Here is a 17,634-nt window from a genome sequence, read left to right as displayed (position 1 = left end):
GGCGCCGGGAGCCCGAGAAAGGGGTTGGCAGGAGCAGGAGTGGGACGGGACCGGGCAGGGAGAGGGCTGGGCAGGGGATGAAATGAGGCTGTGGCGACACTGGGGGCATGTGGGGACATTGATCACAGGCCATACTTTCCTCTCTACCGCAGTTGCTTCTTCAGCACATAACCCAGAGCTCAAGTACCCCTGACCTGCCAACACCTTGACTCACATCAGGGCTCCTAAGGTCCAGACTGGGAGATGCTCACCCAATGTGCCTGTGCTACAAGGGACTGGGCCTCCACCAGTCTATGCCAGGGAAAAAAACAAGACTCTGATGACTGTCCAGGCATCTCCTCCACCAACTGGCTCCTCAGCTCGGCTTGGCCACCGAGGCAGCTTTTCCCTGCTCTAAGACAGGTCTCAGCAGTGTCTGTGTCTGTTGGAGCCACACAGCCTCTAGGCCAATAACCACTGCTGGACCTTCTTTGGTTTCTTAGTGGAGAAACTGCTGTTGACTAGCGTCTGTTGCTAAGATCTTCTACTGAAGGACATGGCTCAGTGTGCTCTGAGATGGTCAGATGGTCCTTACAATCTTGTGCCTGTTCCAGTTTTAACAACTTTGGCTTTTACGTAGCTATCACGTCTCTTATTTCTCTGACAGACCTTTGATAACATTTTGTGTAGAGTACAACAGCTATCAATCGCCACATGTAAGAAATCAGGCAAGGAAGGCGAGAGACTGGCATGGCTGAGTCAGGACCTGCTGGTCAAACTAAAGAGCAAGATGGAAATGCACAGAGAGTAGAAACAGGAACAGGTATCCCAAGAGGAGTACAGGGACCTTGCCCAGCTATGTAGGAAAATTGTGAGGAAGTCCAAGACACAACTGGAGCTGACCTTGGAGAGAAATGCAAAGAAAAATAAAAAGAGTTTCTACAGGTATGTCATCCAGAAAAGAAATGTCAAAGACAGTGTACCCTGCCAATAAACATGACTGGCAAACTGGTAACAAGGGACGAGGAGAAGGCTGATGTGTTCAGCCATGTTGGGCAGGATCGTTGATCTGTTGGAGCATAGGAAGGCTCTGCAGAGGGATCTGGACAGGCTGGATTGATGGGCTGATCAGCTGATGTATGACGTTCAACAAGGCCAAGTGCTGGGTCCTGGATTTGGATCACCACAACCCCGGGCAGCACTCCAGGCTGGGAACAGAGTGGCTGGAAAGCTGGAAAAGGACCTCGGGATGCTGGTTGACAGTGGCTAAACATGAGACAGCATGTGCCTGGGCGGGCAAGAAGGCCAAGGGCACCTGGCTTCTGTCACCAATAGTATGGCCAGCAGGACCAGGACAATAATTCTTCCCCTCTGCTCCACTTCTGAAAGACCCCACCTGGAGCACTGCTCCCAGCTCTGGAGTCCTCAGTACAGGATAGACACAGACCTGTTGGGGTGATTCAGAGAAGAGCCCCAAAAATTACCAGAGATCTGAAGCACCTCTCCTGTGAGGACACACTGAAAGAGTTGGGGTTGTTCAGCCTGGAGAGAGTGGGCTCTGGGGAGATCTTAGAGACCCTTCCAGAACTTAAAGGGGGATTATGACAAAGATGGGGACAGACTTTTTAGCAGGGCCTGTAATGACAGGACAAGGGGTGATGGTTTTAAAAAAAACACAGTAGATTCAGACTAGGTATAAGGAAGAAATGTTTATGGTGGGGGTGGGGAAACACTCAGTGTCAGGTTGGACGGGGCTCTGATCCACCTGAAGATGTCCCTGTTCGTTGCAGGGGAGTTGGAGTAGGTGACCCTTAAAGGTTCCTTCCAACCAATCCGTATGATTCTATTATTCAAACATTACACTCACCTTTAAGAAAGGGAATAAGGAACTCAGAGAGCCACCAGTTTGTCAAGATCATCACCATACCTGGAAAACTCATGGACTGCATTGTCTCGGAATCCGTATCTGACTATATGGAGAACAAGGAGGCAATCAGGAATAGTCAGCATAGATTTAGCAAGCACAAATCATGCTTGAGCAGCCCAGTTAACTTCTCTGACAAAATGACTGGCTGTATGGATGAGGGGAAAGCAGGAGATGCAAAGTGCCTCAACAGCCTTGACAGGTGCTCCCACAGAATTTTAGTTCATAGTCTGAGGACATATGGTCTGAGTGAATGGAGCATTAGGCGGGCTGAAGACTGGTTGCACCTCTGGGCTGTGAGGGTAGTGATCAATGACTCAATACAGTGTTGGTGCCTAGCAGCCAACAAAATATACCAAGCATTGATTTGGGAGCCAGTATTGTTTGGTGTCTTTGTTGATACTCTGTGATGACATGGAGTACAAGTCTGAAGATGACACTAGAAGGGGTCACTGATATGTTGCACTTTTGTCCAAAGAGGTCTCTAGAAACTCACAGAAAGGAATTAGTAGAAACCTCATGAAGTTCAATAAGGAGAAGTACAAAGTTCTGCATCTGCATCAGAATAACGCCAAAATTGCTACAGGTTGGGAACCATCTGGCTAACTTGCAGTCCTGCTGAAAGGAACATGAGGGTAGGGGTGAGCATGGAATGAAGAGTCAATAGGATGCTCTCATTACAAATCAGGCAAACAACTTCCTGCAGTACAATAGGAGAATGGTCAGCAGCAGATCAAGGGAAATAATCATCCCCCTTGAACTGGGATATAGTGAAGCCAAGTCCGGAATTCTCTGTACCTTTTTGTGTCTCCCCGTTCATGAGGGATATTGAAAAACTCTAGGAGATAGGTAGTGGTCTGGGACATCTGATCAGTTTATAACAAGACACTGAAGAAGCTGGGCTCTCTTGGTCTGGTGATGCTTAAGCAGTAGGGCTGTTTAACAGCATCCTGCTGCTACCTGAAGGACAGATTACAAAGATGATGGAACCAAATGCAGACAAGAGCACAATAACAATGACCACACTTACACCTTGAGAGATTCAGAGTGAAGATTAGGGAAAGTTTTTTCACCAGGAGAGTAGTGTAGCACTGGAAAAAGCTACTCACAGAGCAGTGAATCTCATCCCCTTGCAAGTTTCCAAGCCTGATCTGATCTGGTATTGTTGATTGTCTTCACATAAGAGGTTGGATTGTGCAATTCTGGACACCCCTGTTAACCACAGGACTGTCTACTATGAATTGATGAATTTCATTCCATTTCTGTTATGCTACTCCTTAATAATAGCATTTTGCTTTTAAGATGTTCCAGTCACCCTCTATACTCACAATACCTCTTGACTCTGTGTCACTGAGCTACCTTATCCATGTACTTTTTTTTTCTGAGATCTTAAATGAAAAAAATTGAAATAGATGAGCTCTAAAACTGACCTTGAAAAGGCTGTGCATTTCCTCAAGCATCAAACTCCTAATTTACTGTTCTTTTTTTTTTTTTTTGCCAGTCCTCATCATCTTAGAGTTTTCATATTAATATCTGTCTTCTTCAGTTGAATAAATAATTTCTCATATGTTACTGTAGCACTGCAGTTCAAATAATCTGATCAACTGAAAGGTTGATCCTGGCCCCAAAAAAGCCACTTATCAAGGTGTCTGATGTGCTGTTCTGGCATAATTTGGCAAAATCACAGAATCACAGAATATGCTGAGTTGGAAAGCATCCACAAGGATCATCAAAGACCAACTGCTGGGCTTGCAAAGCACCATCCCTTAGAGTCACACCATGTGCCTGAGAGTATTATCCAAATGCTCCTTGAAGCTGCTGTTAGGCTTGGTGCTGTGACCACTGCCCTGGGTTCCAGTGCCCAACCATCATCTTTTTGTAACATCCAACCTAAACCTCCCCTGACACAACTTCAGGCCATTCCCTTGGCTCCTGTCACTGGTCACCACAGAGATCAGTATCTTCCCCTCCTCTTCCCCTCATGAGGAAGTTGTAGGCAGCTTTGAGGTCTCTTCTTGAGGTCTGTTCTCCAACTGAACAGACAAAGTGCCCTCAGCTGCTCCTCACATGGCTTCCTCTCAAGGCCCTTTACCATCTTTTGCCCTCGTTTGGATGGTCTCTAATATCTTTCTTATATTGCAGTGACCAAAACTGCACACAATATTCAAGGTGAGACCGTCCCAGTGCAGAGCAGAGTGGGACAATTCCCTACCTGGCCTGGCCGGCCATGTGCCTGATGCCCCCAGGACATGGTTGGCCATCCAGGCTGCCGGGGCACTGCTGACTCATAGTCAGCTTTCCTCTGACCAAGACCCCCAGGTCTCCTTCCATGGCTCTGCTTTCCTGTATCTCATTCCCCAGTCTGTGTGTACATCCAGGATGCCCCATTCCAGGTGCAGAACCTGGCACTTTCCCTTGTTGAACTTCATCTGGTTGGTGATTGTCCTGTCCTCTAATTTGTCCAGGTCTCTCTGCAAGGCCTCCCCGCCTTAGAGGGAGTCAACAGCTCCTCCCAGTTTTATATTAACATCAAACTTGCTTAGTATCCCTTCCATTCCTGCATCCAAGTAATTTATGAAAAGCACACATTATTACCATGCTTTCAAATTATAACTTCCCTTTAAAATCTGCTTTGAATCCTTTACACTACTGCAAGCAATCTGCATTTTCCTAGGTCATTCCCTTCGGTCCTTCCTTCAGTACCAATGAGTTTCTTATTCCTCAGTCCCATGGCATTACCCCTGATCATCAAACAACCCTCCTCTCAGACTTGCAATTGGTTCTCAAGTGTTCTTTCTACTCAAAGATGGAAATTAGTGGATTCCTTTTGGTCTCCAAGTAGATTCTAGTTTACTAGATATTCTGGGAGTAACTTTGCAAGAGAGGGGAGAACAGACTTATACTATGTGCTTGGACATTTGGAGAGGCTTTGCACAGTCATTCTGATGTGCATATGTGGACTGTAGAAAGATGTTGAGCTGTGCTTTGTGAGAGCAACTACAACACAGAAGCAAGAGCAGAAATACGCTATTTGCTTACTCAGGGCAGACCATTACTGGTAGTAGTATTTAATCAGTGCTTTGGTGAACTCCCAGAATTGAAACAATGTAGGAGGTGATAAAATATGGCAAACTGGAACCCATAGTGGCCCAAGCTCAGCTGAGATGAGCACAGAAAGCACACCCTCTGCATGCTCCAAGAGCTGCAGGCAAACACAGTGGGATGCCATGATACCACCCCTCATGATGCTGTTCTGCCACCACACTCACCCTGAACCCAGAGTCAAGTACATCCCTACCCAGACTGGACTTTTCATGTTCCCATCCTCATCCCTAGCAGGTGGGAAGCAGTTGGGCAGTTTGGCACCTTCCTGCTAGATGGCAACTTGCTCCCGAAGCAGACAGGAATCACCTGGCCCATAGCATGGCAGGACTGAGGTCGCTGCTCAGAGGCTTCTGCTTGTGCAGGCTGAAGTCTGGCTCCAAAGTCCCAAACAGGAAATCCTTCTAGGATGTGCTTAGGCTCTGATTCCCGGATGTTTGCAGCAAGCAAAGGTTTCCTCCATGTAGAATGGAGGTTAAAAATAAAATAAGGCACCTGCTAGGAACATACATGGCTGGGGCTGGAGGGAAAGTGAGGGGGCAGCTCTCCCTAAGACAGGAGAAAGTCTTTTTCATGTGAGATCCCAAGTTTGCCTCTGCCATTTAGAATTCCCTTGAAAACCATGAAAGAGAATGCATTTAATCCATGAATAGAGAAAAAGCTGCAGGATCATTTCATCTACAAATGGAGCTGGTACCTCAGCTGTGCATCTCTGTATTCACTGCCAGGACAAGAGGAAATGCTCTTCTGAGCTGCTTCTGGATCTAACCCAACTAGAGAGCTTTGAATGCCACAGTGCAAGAGTTCTTCTGCATTCCTTGCTTGTCTGGATGGACACAGAGCTCCTGTCACACAAAGTTCTCATAACAGGCATATTTCTGTGCCATAGGGGCTGTTCTTGAGTAGTCTGAAGCCCTGAATGTAAGGTCGTCTCCCTGGGCTGCATGTGACGGATGCTTTTAGGATAGAGCAGGTAGAATTCAATTTGTTGATGAGAACATTTACATTCTTGCAAATTTGGTGAAGCTCTGGCAGTGTTGAAGCAGCTGGATTGAGCAGTGGCCAGCTTTGGCTACATCATGGATGAACTCAACTATCACCTCCACTTGCTTCCCTTTTTTTCTCATTATAGCAGTCTATTTTCCAAGGCTTCCTCTTGCACAGTCCTAAATGCCCTGAACACTTGGTTGTCAACCTTTCCTCCTTTTATACAGAAATTATCTAGCACAGTAAGACCTGCAAAATAGTTGGGTTTAAAATGTTGCTCCATGCTACCTCTTGTCTTGAGATTACATTACACCCTGCATGGTTCACACTGGAAGTCCCACTGCTCATAATTTCAACTCTCCCAGCCCTGGACTTGCACTTGATTTTGGAATTCTTTGCATTCCCAACTAGCAGCTGTCTTGAAATTCAGCATGAGACATCTCAAACAGCTCATTTGATAGTATCTTAAGTTATAGCAGCATCTAAATGTTGAAACTTCAAGTGGAGCAATAACATAATCATACACAGAAGACAAAATTTTTCGGTAGATACAACAAAGAACATGGAAGGATAAGGCTACAAGTGAGATGGCAGTTATATTGTCTGCAGGTATTTTCTGAACAGCATAGTAGAGACAGGTTTTAAACAGAAGAAGAAAGATCTAGGGCTGTCAGATGATTCATTCCCTCACCTCAAAGAGGCTCTGGTTGAACCCAGGAGCACCTGCCATACTTAGCAAATGTGTACCTAGCTAGTTCTAAAAGTCCACCCATAATGAAGATTTCATAAACCTGCCAGTCAATCTATTCAGTGCTAAATTTTCTTTACTATTGTTTAAACTTGTTATTTCCTGTACTACCTGTCACCAGCACTGGAAGTAGATTGTTCTCTTTGGAACTGTCCTTTACAAATCAAGGTGGTCCTCGTATCTTTTCACTCTTCTCTAAACTAAGTTGTCCAAAGCATTTGAGCTTTCCATATTGCATTTTCTGAACCTCTAATTGTCTCCTCTGGACTTTCATGGATTTGTCTACATTCTCTGAGGTGCACTGACTAGTACTGTGGCTGTGGGCCTGATCACAGCAAAACAGAGCCAGAAATGTTAGTTCATGCATCCTGCAAATCATATTCCTGTTTATACCATCTCATATGATGTTATTTTGTTTTTACAGTATGCCCTCAGCTGATTCATATTCAACCTACAGGTGCCTATCAACCAAACCATATAGACTGTTTTTCTCAGTCCAGTATATTATTCCTACTAAGCAGATAAACTTCCTACCAAGGAATATTAATAATTTTTAAATTTCTGACAATGTTTTTATTATCTTGACTAATGATCGTCAAGTAAATATAAACTGATTAAACAGAAGGACACAGAACAACAGGAAAATTCTGTTACTGTAGCTTTAGTGATGCAAACTTAATGTTCAGTATTTATAAAGACTGTAAAAAACTCAAAGTGGCCAAAGAGTCATGAGTCGGGATCCAAGGAACAAGGTTCCATGTGAAGACCTTTAGAAAGATTTTTAAAAAGTAATGATTTCTAAGGATCTCTAAGAATGAAAATTTTTAATTGTTTCAATAATAATAATGTTTCAGTCTAGCAAATAAAGGTGTAACAGGAGCAATGCTGTTGAACTGAAGTTATGCAAATGGAAAGGAAAGAGCAGTAGTTCAGTGGACAGAGGAACTAATCACTAGAATAACCATGAAAAAGGCATAACAGATTCCTAGCAGTCAAAGTTGTACATCTTAGCTAATAAGACTGCTGGGCCCGCTCATATGGACCATGCTTTCGCCCAGAAAACTTGCACCAGATGATCCCTGAGATCACTTCCAACCTGATATTCTCCAGTTCTACAAGTCTATGGCCCTTCTCAAGAGGTAGAGTCTGTCCCAGAGCTTCTGTGAGCTTTGTGATTCCCAAATGACATGAACAGTGTCATCCAGTCCTGGTGTCTGAACTGCCCTCTGAACCTGTGTGCTGCCTGCCCCATGAAACCCTTCCCAAAGAGATGGCTGAGCTGTGTCAAACCAAGGAATCGTTGTGTGAGAAAAGGGAATGAGATGATGATGAGAAGGAAACCGTCTAATATATGTTCGTCTGTGAGCCAAGACAAAACTGAAATCAACATTTCCTGAGGGTGAGTTGACTGTGCTACTGACTGCTCTGCTTCCTGTACTGGCTTCTTCCATTCTGCTCCTCTGAAATCTCTTCATGCACGTTTGCAGCGGGGTGACCTCATTTGGCAGCAGTTCTGCAAGTGAACGCTGCCTGAAGCGCACCGCTCTCACCGGCGCCTCTTAGAAAGCTGCTTGCTAAGGCCTGGACTTCCTCCCTGGTAGCAAACAAGTCTCCTTCTGTTCCCCTGAAAATCAGCTGGGAGGAAGCAAGATGGGGGGGTGGTTTCCGAAATGCTGTGGATTGTGATTACAGACACAGCCTCGGAATCCACGGATGGGGGGCAGGGGGCTCAGGGGCTGCAGGGGAAATCCAGGTTATTTCTGCATGAGGTGACACATGCCTTTGGTCAGCAGTGTTCACAAACAGGTACAAGCCCGATAGCAAAGGACCTGCTAATTCTGGTGAAAGGAAGAAAACAATTTGAGGATTATCCCTTCCTAAAGAACATGGCTTTTGCTTTGGAGGAGTTTTCTATATATAGTGAGGTGATTATTTCAGAATGGAAAATGTTTGTTCAGGAAGGAAAGGCTCTGAGATCAGCAGAGTCAAATCTCACCCACATGTTGCCAACTCCATTGGACTCTTCTGCCCAGCAGCAGGGGCTCGGGAGAAGTCTGCAGGCATGAGGGTACTCTCCAGGAATTGCTCACTTGCACTAAATTTCTCTGTGTTTAGGCTTTGGTTCAAGCTCTGGTCTGTCATGGAGTGGCAGGTCTGAAGTAAGATCTGATGATTCCTCCCGGAAAAAAATGCAGATGGGGTGATCTTCTTTTTCCCCCCTGACAAACCATGTTTATCATCCACAACTCTTGCGCACTGGGATGGAACGACATCCCACAAATACCCTGGACTGCAGATGCCAGCAGCAAATGGGAGCAGTGCCACTCTGACCAGACAGTCTGTGCAGAATATGCTATGTGCATATATAAGATACCACAAATAGGCATGGGGAGTTGTCTGTGGAGAGGATCACTCACACACTCACACACACACACACAGAGACCAGCCCAGAGGAAGGCAGAATGAACTGGTATGGTACAGCTCCATCTTGTGGGAGTTTATGTCTGACACAATCCTGATCTCATGAATACCAGTTACCTGTGGCATAGCATTGCTTACGAGTCCCAGACACTGACCAGTATGCCTGCTAAACGTATCGTGTTTGAGCTATTTAAAAAAACAAAAAATAGATTGTTACCTTGCAGTTTAAACTGCCATGATGCACATAATTTGACAAACATGTGACCATTAGGTGACATCACATGATCTAATCCAAGTCACAATCCCAAAACATCCCATAGGTTGAAAGTGCACATATGAGCCTACCATTGACTTTAAAAGTTATTCAGACCTCCAGGTTAAATCCCAGCCCTGTTGCTCCTCCAACAACAGAATCAGGCTACAAATCGCTACTTGGCTGATCCTGTTTTACATAACCTTAAGGGCCATAACTGATGCAGGAGAAAGAAGGAAATTTGCTTTATGAGACAATTTAATGAGTCTTAAATATCCAGAAATAACCCAGGCCATTGAGAGGTGCTGTGAGATGAGAGAAAGGACAGGTAATTCAGGAGGAATATAAAGATGTTATCCAAGCAAGCAGTAAAGGGGTAGGGAAAACCAAAGCCCACATGGAGTCAAATATGGCAAGAGATGTGAAGTGCAATAAGAGAGGCTTCTACAGATATGTCTGTAGCAACAGGAAAACTAAGGAAAACATGGACCCACAACCAAATGGGGCGAGCACCCCGGTGATGACGGACACAGAACAGCAGCCTTCAGGGACTGCAGGCCTCTGAGACCAAAGGGAAGCTCAAGAGCAGGAAATGTATGCCTTCAGTGGAGCAGACTGAGATAGGGACCACTTTTAGCAGAGACCTGAAAGGATGCACCCATGGGTGGTGAGGGAGCTGGGTAACATCACTTTGAGGCCACTCATGATTTTCTTAGAGAGGGCATGGTGATGAAGGGAGGTTCCCGACAGCTGGAAGAAAGTAAATATCACTCCTATATTCCAGAAGGGCAGAAAGGAAGATCCAGGGAACTACAGGCTATCAGCCTCATCTCTGTCCCTAGAAAGGTGTTGGAGCAAACCTTCCTGAAAAGCATTTCCAGACACAAGAAGGCACAAAGGTGACTGGGAGTAATTAGCAAAGATTTTAGTTCCATTGGTTAGAGCACAGTGCTAATAAGGCCAGGGCTGTGGGTTCAATCTCTGTATGGACCATTCGCTTAAGAGGTGGACTTGGTGATCCTTGTGGGTCCTTTCCAGCTCAGAATATTCTGTGATTTATGAAGAGAAAATCATGCTCAAGTAACCCAATAGCCTCCTACAAGGAAGTGATTTAGGTCTGTTCCATCCAGTGTCCAGATCTGCACTTAGGAAGGCTACATATTCAACATCACTTACCTAAGAAACCCTGGAACCTACAGCAGCTTCAGCATCCTCTCTCACAGCCCCGGGACAGAATGAACAACATGCAGCTTTTAGAACTCTGTACTTCTGAGAAACATTATCCTTCACCTATATTACACACAACTGCAGGTCTTCTGTTTTATTTGTATAAATTGATTCTTTATTTCTCAAATAAAGAAGCAAAACATAAGAGTTAACTGTTATTTACAGAAAATTAGCACATCTCACAGCACTTACTTTGTGCCTGAGTGATTTTGTGCATCACAGCTTTTATGTTCACTCTCGCTGTAGCCTGTAGCCTTGGAGGCTGTGATACAGAGCCCACTATGCTGCAAAGTCACTATTTGTTATAAAAACACCACATACAAACTTCACCTTCCCTTCTAAAGCAAATGATTAGTCACATAAATTCTTCGAAATGCTGCACTTGAAATCCTCAGAGTGTGTTATTTGGGATTACAATAACAGAATAGGTAAGAAATTTTTGCATTAGTGATGGGGAGAAGAAAGAGAGGAATGAAACAAGGCAAAGGGAAAGAAGAGGTTATTTCCTGTTCCTTTCCTTTGGGAGGAAGCAGAGAGCCCTTACAAAGAAACAACTGAAAACAGGAGGAAAGAGTTTGAGGAATGAGCTAAAACAGGTCAAATTCACCTGAAATGAAGGACAAGGAAATAAGCCAAACATTGAACCTTCCCATTTAAATTAGGAAGACGGCAAAGTGAAAGTGGGAGGAACCAGGGCAAGAGGTGAAGAAGATCTTAGAAGTCTTTAAAGGCCGAGGACTTTCAGGGTTTAGATTGTAATGGAAGAGAAGGAGAAAATTAATCAAGGGTAGAGAACATCAGAGCACGAAGAGTGTGAGCCATGGCTGAGCAGAAAAAGAGAAAGAGCCAGAAACTGAAAAAAGAAAGGCTGGCAGGGTGGATCTGGTGACAGCAACACCAAAAAGCTGAACACAGCACTGCTCTGAAGAGAAGATGAAAGGAAGCAGGGTAGAGGGAAAGGCAGCTATGGAAAAGCAGCAGTGCAGCACTCCCCTGGCACCTGACTCTGTTCAAACAACATAAGTTATCAATTTAGACCTGAGAAATGTCAAATAAAGGCATTGAAGCCTCTAAAGGACTCAGGACATAGACAGGGAGACCATGAAGATGCCAGAGACAGATGCATTTCTTACAAAGTGCATTTCAGAAACAGCAGGAGAAAGCAAGGTGATACTAAAATCAGCAACATGACCAGTTGAATAAGCAAAAAAGATGGAAGGAAATATCAATCAAATTAAGGGGGACAGAAGGAAGCAGCAGCTCTTGCAAATGGATGCAGAATTAAAATTTATACTTACCACAGGAAAACAAAAACAAGGCAGAGAAAGGATCTAGCAAAGGCAATGAGAACCACTAACAGAGGATAACAAGACTGAGAAACAGCATCAGCAAGACATCAGGAATAAGAAAAGTAAAAATGGCACATAAACAAGAACCTTTCCTTAAAGCATTTGAAAAATACTAAGCAGACAACTGGCATAGTAGGACCTCAAGGTGCTGGACTGTACCAGAGGAAAAGAGCATGACTGCAGGGGAAGGCATAAAAATTAAGACTAAACAGAATTTCAAGAATGTATTGGGTTTGTTAAACTATAGGAGAGGGCAGGAAAAGTACTAGAAGTTATAACTATGTATTGACAGTCTACAAAGCTACAAATTTATGAAAAATATATAAAAAGCAAAAATCTTTAGGCATCACTCCAGCAAGGACCCTTTCCCACGGGATAACCACGTGCTTCCTCCCTGCAGTCTTCCTCCCTGTGACAGACTGGATCGGGACTGCACTTTATCAACCCCTGCAACTGCCAGGAAACTGTCTGCTCTGCACTGGTGGCAGAAAATTAAAACCTTCCTTGGTGCTGCTTTCTCCACTCAGAATAGAAAGTGCCTTCCTCCCCATTATAAAACCCATTCCCGGCCCAGAAAAAAGGCTGGAAGTTTCTGGCAACTACAGATCTCACCACAAGAAAGCAGGGGCCAGCACAATTTATATTGTTTCCTCCTTTGCCATCTATGTGTGGGGCCCCAAAGTGATGACATTGTAGCTCAGATCCTTTAAGGCCAAATTCATAGACCAGAGACTCTCTGAAGACTGACTAGATGTCTGTGTCAGGTTAGGAGTGCCTGGAAGCAGAAATAACAGCAGGATGAATCAGAGAGAATGAGATGCTGCAGAACTGGGAGTCAGAACACTGAAGAGGGACTTTCCCTTTGCTAGTCCTGTTCATCTAAGCCTCCTGGGAATAAATTGGTATATGTGATTCTGGTGATTTCATGTGGACGGGGAATTCTAACTTGGGGAAAGCAGCACTACATCTGCTGACAACCATTACAATACTGGTGATCCTTGAAACATCAGGAAATTGTTAAGAAATAATGTCATCTGCCAGTAGAATAGAGGCATCATAGCTGGGAGCTTGACAAAATCTGCTCACAGTCAAAATACAGATTGGACTTTGTTTTCTGAAAGTCTTGTTGTAGATCCATACTATTTAGTCAATTTTACAACCATTTTACAACTGAAGACGCTCTGTGCCCTCAACCTCTGAATACAGGGGAAACCTCAAACCACAGCTCCTTTTGACTCGTAACCAAGAGGGGTTTGAAATGCTGATTCCAGAACACTGACATTGTGCCAGTAATCACTATACTAATGAAATATACATAAGTAATGCCAATCCTTCTTGCAGTTGACTAGATGATTATTGGTCTCTTTCAATTGTTTTATTCTATTCTATTCTATTCTCTTTTTCATACACGCTTCAAAACACCTTTTGGTCTACCTGTTTCGTTAAAGTGGAACCTCTGTTTTGTTGGTCACCTAATGCAGTCACTAACTCCTTTAATTCCTGCTTTCTAGGACACAGACACCAATCTGCAGCCGTGAACTGTTCTGTGGCTCTCTCCTAGAAACAGCCCTACTGCTGACAATCATCCATTGGAAAATCAGCAACAGAGTTTAAGTCAAAAGTTGATTAATTACTGCTCAGTGTTTAATCAGCTCTTCATGTAGTACCGACAAATGTCTCACAGACATCCCTTACTTCGCTCCAATGTGTCAAAAAATCCTTTTTGTTCCTTCATGCTTTTTCCCTTGGAGGTATGAAATTTGGTCTCATCCCCATTTTACAGGGAATTGAGACAGAGGTGAGGAGGAAACAATATAACAGCCAGATTTTTGAAAGCTTTCAAGTCACCAAAGAAACTGTGAAATAGTGTGTAATTTGTACATTTGAAGAGAAGAACAAGGCAAGGTCTTTACGTCTCAAATACAAATGGAGCTCTGAGAGGCTCGAGTCTGCTGATCAAAGCAGCTGCAGGAACAGCACCCCAAACACCAGGTCCCTAAACACAGGCATAAAGGTTACTTTTGGAACTTTAACTTCCCTCAGAGGAAGTTAAAGGCTCCTGTCTTGCTCGTAACTCTCTGAAAAAAATCTACACTGTACAATAACTCAAACTGGAGCTTGGCCTGCTCAGAGAGCAAAAGTAAATTGAGGCAGTGTTTCAAGGTCTCTGAACAGCACATGTAACATAGCAGCACATGCAGTGTCAGTTTATCAGGAGTACCACGCCACGAATACAATCCATGTTTATTCACAAAACGCAGAGAATCACTGAATGTAAATGTAACAGATACATTTGGTAATGTGTCCTTAAAATAGGGAAAGCAGCAGGCAGCACAGGAGCTCTGGGGTAGGTGAGGAGATGAAGAGTGCTCCCACTGAGCAAATGGAAGGCAGGTGGAGGTCGGCATCCCTTGATATGGAGCTTATGAGTGTCCTCCTGCAAGGAGAAGACATCAAAGTTCTAGTAATTTTTCCAAAACTGCTGATTCTAGCAGTGCCTAAAGTCAAGCTCTTGTCCTTTGACATGAAAAGGATAACACAACTTTTAAGAAGTTCTAAATTATTAACACATAGATTTTAAAAGACCACAATATAGTGTAAAAATAAAACAGGGAAGCAAAATATCCTGGGATATCAACATACCTCCACTGGTGGTATTTCAAATAGGCATAAATTACATTTCTCAAAAATGTACGTTGGCTGTAGAGTTAATGGCAGTCATCATTCCCTCTGACAACGTGTGGCCAACCCTTCCACTATTCTGTCCAGAGCTGATACTGTAGTATCGAACAATTTCACAAGACATGTCATTTTCATCCTACAAATATCAGCACACTGGTACTTCCCCCAGATCCTCTAGTCCAAGTTCTCTGCAAAACAAAAGAACAAAAACCCCACTTTCAACATTCTTGTTTGCTACATCTCCTCAACTGTTGATTCACAAATCTACGTCCATTATAATACCATTGCAGAACTTATCCCTCCAGGCTAGTATTTTAGCACATCCATATCTCCCTTCCCCCTTCTCTACTGCAGTCTCCACAAGGCAATAAAAGAAACCACTTTTGAAAGTCCTCACAACTGTTTCCTGCACTTCCTAACTTCTGTGACAAGACAGAGGATGATTGTTTCTTCTCTCCACTTCTGACATGACTGCCATTATATCTAAGGATATCTTCTAAAATTCCTTTCCATCACTCTTTTTGATGGAGATAAGATTCCAATGAACATCAAAGAATGAGAAAATCACAGTATTTTCTTTGACAGTAATGGTGTTTTTAGGAGATGTTTACATTCTTAACAATTACCAGGAAGCAAGTCTCCCGTGACCAGGTTCCTGTGATTGCATTCAGTGATCAAGGCCAGGTTGGATGGGGTTTTAAGCAACTGGGTCTAGTGAAAGATGTCCTTGCCCACGGCAGAGGGGTGGACTAGATGGTCCTTAAAAGTGTCCTCTAACCTAAACTATTCTGTGATCCTGTGACTGTATCTTACTAATCACAGCCTTTTTGATGACACAGAGGTATTTTGTGCAGTATTTATGTTGTACACTCACGGCTTACAGGCGCATAACTTACGAGTTGTGTTGTTTGTATTTTCCTGCACCGTCCTTCGCCTGACAAGGTCTTGCCCTATCACTGAGGCCTCTCTGTGATATTACGTTACAATAAAATGATTGAGATCTGAGGCTCAAACCATATGTTCTCCCAGATCAAATTCTTACTACATTGTCCTAGAATGGCAGATGAATCCAGCCCTCTACTCTTGCAGTAACGGGGAGCAACAGGACAGTATCGGTAATGCTAGAACCAAGTATTTTAGGTAGCAATCTTTTCAAGGCACAGCCCTTCTGCTTAGCAAAATACAGATCTGCAACTGCTTCCCAGGTGCAAGTTGATACAGACACCATGCTGATAATCACTGATAACCTTCAGCTTGCACCCAAGTGCTTAAGAAAGCAGAACACCTAAGGGAAAATGCTTACAGAGGATCAGAAGCACCCATCTTGTGTTGGTGAGTCAGCCCACAGAGAGACTCAGACTTCCTTGGTTCACCTGGAACTGAAGAGTCTTAATCCTGTGGATACAGAGTACCCATCTATGGGGACAATACCTCCCATTGTATCTCCCCTCTCCTTCAGTGGTGCTGGTGTGTCCCCTCCCAGGCTGGGTAGCCTGGCTGTGCCTCTCTCTGGAGCACTCCCTGTTCCTCATTTGGGGTTCTCTAACGTCAACTCTGAGGTCAGGCAGGCAGGGCCCCCTCCCAAACACAACGGACTATAGATAGCTGCTGCAGCAAGTGCTTTTCATTACGTACCTCCCCCTCTCAACCCAGTGCGGGTGGGAGAGGCATGGGGCCCCCGTGCTGCTCTGCTACGTGTTTTCTGTTATTTGGGGTGAGCTGCACATTCCTCACATGCTTTGAATGTCACGTGGAGCCCTGGGGAATCCTTAGAGGAGTGGGACATACAACAAGAAATCTGGAGGAGATTTCTAGCTGTGACAGCAATCAGGCTCCAAAACACCCTTCCAAACTGAGAAGGACATAGAAAATCCCATCTGCTTTCACATGAAAGCCTGCTGAAGTTGTGAGCGATTACAGGATTTTGTATCTGTGACAGCTAAGGATCAGACGCTCACAGACCCAAGAAGGGCTGCACACTGCCTTCTCATCCTTTACCCTGGAAATCTGACCTCCACTCCCTTCCTGGAGTGCAAATGTGGTACCTTGTACTAAGGACAGGAAAGTAACCTCCCAGCCTGCTCTGCCCCTACCCCCTCAAAACAATTTGGGTCTGTATTAAAGCCAAGATGCCCAGTTCATGTTTCAGTGTCATCTCAGAGTTTGCAGAGAAGATTGTTATGGATATAGAAACATATGACTGAAAGGACTTCCTGGGATGGCCGGAGGCACTGACCTCAGTGGCCATTCCCCAATTTGCTGCCATGCATTTTATTCCACCACAACTTTCAGGCTGCCAGTGTAATTGGAAATCCCGCAGGTTCTGAAGGGCCAGCAGGGCAGGCTAGCATTCCCTGTAAGTTTTAACTTGCAACTAAAGCAAAATATAATTTCCAGATCCCAGAACTACGACAAGATCAACAAAATGATGAACAGTTAAGAAAAAGGAACTTGAAACAAAGGGAAGCCTTCATGCCTGCAGAAGCTGAACATACATCTTGAATACAAACAGAAATACGGGAGCTCCCGTATTGTTCTGCATCCCGTGCTGTAACTGTGGTCGCTGTGCTGGCTACCTCAGAATCTGCCAGGAATCACCTGGAAGGCAACACTAATAAAATACAGGTCAGAGAAACACTTTCATGTGGTTGTTGATTAAGTAGAGCACTGGGCTGAGGACTGAGCTTTATAGTCCCACTTATAAATATACATACTGACCATTCTCTTTAAAACTGACATTCTGAGATTGTAACTTAAAGTGAAATACACTAATTTGTGGATTGCAAGATGTGTAGAGACACTGAATAGAACAGCACGTGCAACACCCATGGCATCTCACATAGCTCAGACTACCACGGCTCCTCTATAACTCCCAGTAAAAGTCCTAAAGAGCACAGAGCCCCGCACGGAGCGCTGTACGGAACAGCGCACCCCGGGACAGAGCCCTGAGCCCGCTCCCCCC

General features: G+C 44.3%; 1 protein-coding gene and 1 long non-coding RNA gene across 2 annotated transcripts in view; one reads left to right on the top strand and one right to left on the bottom strand.

Annotated features, from left to right (window-relative positions):
• Positions 1-14,222: 14,222 nt before the first annotated feature.
• LOC108449151 lies at positions 14,223-16,351 on the bottom strand. The gene is made up of 2 exons (XR_001865281.1): positions 14,634-16,351; positions 14,223-14,427 (listed from the first exon to the last, which is right to left on the bottom strand). It is a non-coding gene; the product is annotated as an uncharacterized LOC108449151 (long non-coding RNA).
• A 1,108-nt stretch (positions 16,352-17,459) lies between these two features.
• LCMT2 (leucine carboxyl methyltransferase 2) overlaps positions 17,460-17,634 on the top strand; it is a 19,608-nt gene continuing 19,433 nt past the window's right edge. The window contains exon 1 of the mRNA XM_017744392.1: positions 17,460-17,463. Within this exon, the coding sequence (XP_017599881.1) occupies positions 17,460-17,463 (4 nt within the window). The remainder of the gene's footprint in view (positions 17,464-17,634) is intronic.

The sequence above is a fragment of the Corvus brachyrhynchos genome, unplaced genomic scaffold (genome assembly GCF_000691975.1).
Source record: "Corvus brachyrhynchos isolate BGI_N302 unplaced genomic scaffold, ASM69197v1 scaffold511, whole genome shotgun sequence".
Classification (NCBI taxonomy): domain Eukaryota; kingdom Metazoa; phylum Chordata; class Aves; order Passeriformes; family Corvidae; genus Corvus; species Corvus brachyrhynchos.
The sequence above is the reverse complement of the archived record's forward strand: the minus strand, read 5'-3'. Positions and strand labels throughout refer to the sequence as shown.